The sequence below is a fragment of the Prosopis cineraria genome, unplaced genomic scaffold (assembly GCF_029017545.1).
Source record: "Prosopis cineraria cultivar Desert tree isolate PC_DT_omini unplaced genomic scaffold, ASM2901754v1 PC1, whole genome shotgun sequence".
Lineage (NCBI taxonomy): Eukaryota > Viridiplantae > Streptophyta > Magnoliopsida > Fabales > Fabaceae > Prosopis > Prosopis cineraria.
In genome coordinates, this window is record NW_026555332.1 from 28570072 (window position 1) to 28577888 (window position 7817).

Here is a 7817-nt window from a genome sequence, read left to right on the forward strand (position 1 = left end):
TTATTTTATCAAGTAAATGATTGCTACTATTTTCAAGCACAAATGAATTAATTTCTAAACAAATAGGGCATGGAGAATCATGTGAACAATCACAAGTGAATAGGAAATTAGAACAAGTACTATGAAACAAAGCCAACTCATCATCAAAATCATCAAGCATTAAATCAATATTATTCTCATTACTATTTGGCTTTGTAAAATCAATTCCTTGATTTTCAACCTCCTTGTCATCTTGAGTTATTTTCAATTCCTTGTTCAAATCCTTAGTAGGAGCTACAGCCTTTTCAAGTTGAGCAAGTTCCTCTTTGAAATCAAGAGATGGTTTGGCTACATTGCCTTGTTCACCTACAAAAGAAGGTAAACAACCTTTCTCAAGCACATCATGGTTAGAAGAAACAAGTGCATGTGCACTATTAACAATATCACAAGAAGGAATTGGAATTTCAAGCATACAAGATACATCATCGCCACCATCAACATCCATTTCATTTTGTTTATTCAAGCTAAGTGAAGAGTCAACACTTTCAATGATATTTGAATTTAAATCAAGAGAATTATCATGTGAACTCAAAGTGTTTTTCTCCCAAGGGTATACTTTTTCACAATATGATTCATGCTCAAACATCCAAGGTGATTCAACTATAATTTCTTCATCTATGTCATCATCATTTAAATCATTATGCTCATCATTAGATAAAGTCAAATGTGAAGAAGAATCAACCTCAATAGGAATAGGAGAAATTACCTCTTGAAGTAAGGGTTGGATTGACTCCTTCTCTTTTGGAGATTGAGTGGCTTGAGGTGTATTTATATTCTCAATAGCTTCATGAGCAACTTTTTGTGTGTCTTCAACTTGAAACATGTAATTTCTCTCTTGTGAGGCTTGGGCTACTCCATGTGGTTCACAATATCCTTTTAGAATAGGACAATCATAATAGAAGTGGGAGATAGCCTCACAATGCACACAATAAAATTTACCCCTTTGTGCATATAATTTTTCTAGATGCTCAATGTCAATGGATGTGTACGCTCAACATGAGTGCTTAGATTGGATTCAAAAATCATGGGATTGAAAAATTCATAATTGTGACTTGGATGGAAATGATCATGATATGGGGGTGGATAATCAAAGTTATATTGTTGAAATTGATTATGGAAATGGGATGTATGGTCAATGTTAAGCGCTGGAAATGGATGGGAATGGATGTCAAATGAATGATGGAATGAATCATGATCATGAAACCAAGCCATAAAATGCAATGAAATTTATATCCACAAGCAATGATTCAAATTCAAGCTCAAAATGATGGAAAGACCAAGGAAGCTCAAATGATATGCCCTTTGCAAGTGTATGAGTGGAAATGCAAGCAAACAAAAATCAAGAGAATTTTTTTTTCTATTAGAATTAAAAACAATAAAAATAAAAAAAAATCAAAAACAACACCAAACAAGTAGAAAGAGAGTTAGAAATGCTCAATCAAGAAGCTTTGACAATTCTAGAATTTGCACAATAGGCTTTCTGGAGATAGTGAACTTGTGGATTTTTTAGCAGCCAATCCATATGAGAAATTCACCTGAAACTTTTATGAGATACACAAGAGATATTCAGAAAAATTATATAAAACTTTCAGATTACAAATCCCTCCCAATCGTTCCCAGAATTTTTCACAAGTTGGTCCACAGGTCTGGAGAAACAGGATTTCGTCCAGAAGACCTTCAGAGCTTCTAACAAACTTTCAAATAGGAAAATGGAAAAATTGAAGAAAATCCTAAACACAAGAAACAAATATAAGACAGTGATAAGAAAAATGAAACTCAAATTAATCAATTTGAACGCACAAAGAGGAAGATATGCTAACTCAAAGTTGAAACAGGGTTTTGGGAATCCTCTGTAATGGCTCCCTGGACCTTGTTAGATTGTAAAATTTCCACAGGACACTTCCCACGTCCAAAATTGACCAAACCAATTTTAAAGTGAAGCTAAGATATAGAGCTTTTAATGAAATAAATTTCAAGTTCAAATTCCCTCAGACTCATTCCCAGTTAATTTTTCAATTTCAGACAGAGACACTAGAAACAGAGTATTTTCAGCTCTACACCAAACCAACGAAAATTGCACTAATTTTTTTTTTTCAAAACAGAATAAAAACACTCAAAACACACAAAAAACACTAAACAAAATGCAAAACACAAATTTTTATAATTTTTCAAAAAATTTTCCAGGAACACTAAAAATGTAAATTAGGTACTAAACAACCTTAGAATTAAACTTAAACCATTCCCCGGCAACGGCGCCAAAATTTTGATAGGAAATTAGTCGCTTATCCTCAAAATTACACTAAAGCTAACCCTAATGCAATATAGGGCCAACCCTAGGTCATCTCCCAAGGAATGGTTTTAAGTCTAATTGAAAGTTATCTAGTGAAATAAATCAACCAAAGTTTGTAGGAATTTAGTTATCTAGCTAATTATCTAAACTAATTACCTAATATGCAAGTAATTAAAATGCTAGTGAAAGTGAGTGAAATGAACTTCCCTTTTCGCAATAATGGAACCCTAGAGATTAGTTGATTTTGGATTCATTATCTTCTCATGATTAGGCTAAGTTTAGCTTCCCTTTCCTCTTGACTAAAGCTGTCATGACTTAAGAAAATTATCCAAAGCCAATTAACCTAATTAGCTAACCTCCCTAGGTCTTAGATTAAAGTCCCTAGTTTAATTAACCAATTGGTGAAGATATTAGCCAAGTGATTCATTCAAAATCCTCTCTCAACAGCCATGGTCAAACACATAAATTGAGCAACCACAAGATTATGTCAAGCTACTCAACAACACAAGCATTAACACCACAAGATTATGCAATATTAACACAAGAAATTCACTAATTGAAAAACACAAGATTATGTGCCAAACAAAGAGTGGCAAAATTCAGTCATGGCTGTCCAAGGAAGAAATTAAATGAAACAATCTTCTCTCTTTACATCAACATCAAATTCAAATTAGAATTTATAAGCTAAGATGATTAAACCCTAGATTAAGGAATCTAACCATCTAGTAAAAAGAGAAGAGGATAGGAAATAAAAGAACTTAGCCAATTTGAAGCTCAAGACTCATCCTCCATCTTCATCTCTCTAGGATTCCACAAAGAAACTTAGCCAATCTTCATCTTCAAGAACCCTAGTGATTGCTTGTGAAGGCCAAACTCCATAGCTCTTGAATGATGAAAATGAGCTTCAATCCTTGTGAAAATGGAAGGGATGGAACGAAAATGAAGAGAGGAGAAGAATGGTATGAGTTTTGTGGAGGTTTGGTGGCTGAAAATGGAGGTTAGGGTGCTGGAAAATGAAGAACAAAAGAGAGAAAATGAAGAACACTATGAACAAGAGAGAGAGAATGTGGAAGATGAATGAGATATGTGTTGGATCCCATTTGAGGCTTAAAATGGCGTGCTCCTTGGTGTCTCCCATCAGCTGAAGCTTAATTAAAATAAGGAAAAAGAAATTAAAATGTAAATGGGAGCCTTGTCACACTTGCAAGGTGGCAACTTCCTATTGGTTTGTAGATGATTCCAATGTGTGCCTAATTTCCCATGTGTCATCCACATCATTTTAGCTGATTTAACCTCTCAAAATAATCATAATTCACGTGCAAACCATCAGCCATTGACCTCAAGGAGTGTTGACCTCAATTGCCCAATTGATGCACAAGTCACATGCCACCTATGTCACATAAATCACATAATTCAATTAAATAGCATATGATATAATAAAATCTAATTCATGTCCAGAATTAAATTCATATTTAGAAGGGAGAATTTATTAAATTAACCAAGTTTCGGGCTGCACAAAATTATATAAAAATTTTCACACAAAGGCAAACCAAAAACTAGGACAAACTAAGACACTTAAGAAAGTGTTGACTTTTTTATTTAATTACTCCCAAACTAAAATGAATTTTAAAAATATAATTTCACCATTCATCAACTGGACATAAAATGCACTTTGTCAATTTTTCTTGTACATTTTCTCAAAAGTTCATTTTTTAGACCAAAATGCCCCTAGTGCACTGATCTTAGAAACTTAGGCAAAGTTCTAAATCTAATGCAATGTGTGCACTTGAAGGTGATAAATAATTAATAAAATGGTCCTAATTGACAAATAAAAGTGGGTAACAAATGTGTTCTATCATACACCCCCTAGAACAACATCGCCTCTTTAATCATTGTAAAAAGTCATTTTTGTACTAGTATATGAGAGAAGGAGAAGTCGAGCAGTGGATTGAGTGCCTTGAAACAATATTCAAGGTGGTGACCTGCAGTTCAGAGTAGAAAGTGACCTTAGCTACGGTCCAGCTAGTCAGAGCAGCTAAGAAATAGTGGGATTCAGTGAGGCTGACTGGTAGTGTGAGGTATTCTTGGGAAGAATTCAAGAAGGTATTCTTCAACTATTATTTCCTAGTATCTTTTCACATTGAGAAAGAGAAAGAGTTCCATGCGTTCAGGCATGAAAACTTGGATGAAGAGGAATTCATAAAGAAATTCAATGATTTATCAGCCTATTCTACCTATTTGCAGCACCATAATGACACTAGGTGGAAGGCAAAATGATTTCTAGAGAAGATACGTCCAGAGTATAGGCAGCAAATTGCTTTATTCAACATCACTACTTATGAGGACATGTGTTATAAGTTGAGAACAGCTGTGAAGAGAGGTAGAAAAGTAGAGGCTGAGAAGAAGAAAGATAGTGTGGGAAGATTTACACCTTTGGGTCCATCAGGCAACGTATTGAAGAAGCCTGTGTATAAGTCAAGCAATTCATGAGCTTGCGGGAATAGGAGCTCTGGTAGAAGTTCTCAGATTCGATCAATTTAGAGAGGATCTATACAAAAGAGTATTGGGGTCAGAATTAGGCCTCAACAACCTTCAAGGCAAGCCTCGAACATACCAGCTCCTACTTTTAGCATTGGAAGGTCACTCTAGCGTAGTGTTTATGTTAAATTCCATGCCAAAAAATATTGGTCCTACTTGAAGTGTGGGAAGCCGAGTCATATTGCCAAATATTATTTTAAAGGTAGAGTTAAGATGGCAAAGCACTTACTATGATTCCAGGATGAGTATTTGTTGTGATGCAAGAAGAAGTAAAAACATCTCCGAACTTAATCAAAGGTATTATTTTTTTATATGGTAATGGAATTGAAGCTTTATTTGATTTGAGAGATACACATTCGTTCATTTTAAAAGAATGTGTAGATAGATTGAAGTTAGCACTAAAAGAGTTACCAATGATAGTTAAAGTGACTATGCCTTCTGGACTTTCAAGTATTACTAGCAAAGCATGTTAGAGAGTTGAGATTATATATGAGGATCGAGTACCTATGATCGATCTGATTTACATTCTCATGAAAGGGATAGATGTGATAGTTGGCATGGATTTTCTAGCAACTAATAATGCTATGTTAGACTGTGCCAGGAAGTTAGTGTCTTTACCGTTGTCATTGACAAGGACTAGTTCTATCGAGCAACTTAGGTTTCTATCAGTTGTGCAAGCTCAGAAGCTAATCAAGCAAGGGTGTGATGCCTACATAGTAGTTTGTGTTGCTATCAGTGTCTATGACGGTGGTATTGAAAAGATTGGAGTGGTAAGTGAATTTCTCAAGGTATTTTCTGAGGAGATGTCAGGATTACCTCTGGAAAGAGAAGTTGAATTCTCAATAGATTTGGTTCCTGGTATAAAACCAATTTCTAAAGCCCCGTATTGGATATCACCCTCAGAGTTAAATGAATTGAAGAAGCAGATTAAGGATTGGTTTGACAAAAGATTCATCAGGCCAAGTGTGTCACCTTAGGTTTGCCAGTATTGTTTGTAAGAAAGAAGGATGGTAGTCTGTGATTGTGCATCGATTACCGACAATTGAACAAGGTGACGGTAAAGAATAAGTACCCTTTACCCAGGATTGATGATTTGTTAGATCAATTGGCTAGAGCCTTAGTCTTTTCTAAGATTGACTTGAGGTCAGGGTATCATCAGCTAAAGGTTTCTAAGAAAGATGTAACTAAGACAACCTTTCATACGCGTTATGGGCACTATGAGTTCCTTGTCATGCCATTTGGTCTGACCAATACACTTGCAATTTTCATAGATTACATGAACTGTATCTTTAGATCATATTTAGACCAGTTTGTTGTGGTTTTTATTAATGACATTCTGGTTTATTCGAAAGATGAGAAACAACATGCCAAACATCTTTGGATTGTCCTTCAGATTCTTAAGAAGAACAAACTCTATGCCAAGCTCAGTAAGTGTGAGTTTTAGCTAAGAGAAGTTAGATTTTTGGGTCATGTGGTATCAGCAGATGGGATTTCTATTGATCCTCATAAAGTTGATGCTGTGTTGAAATGGAAATGGCCTAGTTCAGTTATGGAAATTTAAATTTTTTTGAGATTAGCTGGATATTATCGAAGGTTTATCTAAGGTTTCTCTCAGATTACTTCCCCATTGATGAAATTGACCCGAAAAGATCATCCTTTTATTGGGGATGATAGGTGTGAGACTACATTCTAGAAGCTGAAAGAGAGACTAACTATTGCCCCTATGTTAATAATTTTGAATTTGAGACTACCATATGAGGTGTATATAGATGCTTCCCTAAGAGGTTTAGGTTGTGTACTAATGTAGGATGGAGGAGTCATGGCATATGCATTAAGACAACTCAGGCTACATGAAGAGAACTACCCGGCTCATGATTTAGAACTAGCAGTAGTGGTTTTCACACTGAAGATTTAGCGTCATTATTTATTTGGGTCATTGTTTAGCGTATTCAGTGACCACAAGAGTTTAAAGTATCTAATAGACTAAAAGGAATTGCATATGAGACAAAGAAGATGGATGGAATTACTTAAAGACTATAACTTTGAGTTCAAATATCATCTGGGGAAAGCTAATGTGGTAGATGATGTATTAAGTAGAAAGACGCTACATATAGCCAGTCTAATGATTTGAGAACATGATTTAATGGAATCTTTCATTAATTCTCAATAGGATGCACCGTTGAAAGCTTTAGTTGGTGCTTATACTACTGTGATTACTAGTAATTTTGAAAGGAATTGAGAATGGCGTAGTTAGAAGATGAGTATCTTTTTAGGATTCAGGAAGAGGTTGAGTCAAATCTGGCTATAGATTTCAGCTTCAATGATGATGGATTCATAGTTTATTAGGATAGAATTTCTGTGCCTAGTGATGAAGATTTGAGAAGGGTGATTCTAAATGAAGCACACTGCAGCAAGTACACTATTCACCCAGGAGCTACAAAGATGTATCAAGACATTAAGCGCTATTAGTGGTGGTCAGGAATGCAAAGAGAGGTGACAGAGTTTGTAGCTTGATGTTTGACTTGCCAAAAAGTGAAAATTGGACATTAAAAGTCGGCTGGGACACTATAGCCATTAGAAATACCTAAGTGGAAAAGGGACAGCATTTCCATGGATTTCATCTCTAAACTACCCAGAACTCAATCGGGACATGATGTTATTTGGGTGATTGTTGATCGATTGACTAAATCAGCTCACTTTTTAGCCATAAGGATCAGTAATTCTTTAGAGAAGTTGGCTGAGACCTATATCCAAGAGGTTGTACATTTACATGGAGTGCCGAAGGAAATAGTCTCTAATCGAGATTCGAGATTTACATCTAGGTTCTGGAGAGCGTTACAAAGAGTTATAGGTACTACTTTAAAGTTTAGTACTGCTTATCATCCTCAGACTGATAGACAAATAGAGCAAACCATTCAGACTCTAAAAGATATGATGCGATCTTGTGTGT

At 35.3% G+C, this 7817-nt stretch overlaps 1 protein-coding gene across 1 annotated transcript; it reads left to right on the top strand.

Moving 5' to 3' along the window:
- The first annotated feature begins 5373 nt into the window (after positions 1-5373).
- On the top strand, positions 5374-5844 carry LOC129286180 (uncharacterized). Its single transcript, XM_054922223.1, has one exon. It carries the CDS (start codon positions 5374-5376, stop codon positions 5842-5844), a length of 471 nt encoding a protein of 156 aa, XP_054778198.1.
- Positions 5845-7817: the final 1973 nt, after the last annotated feature.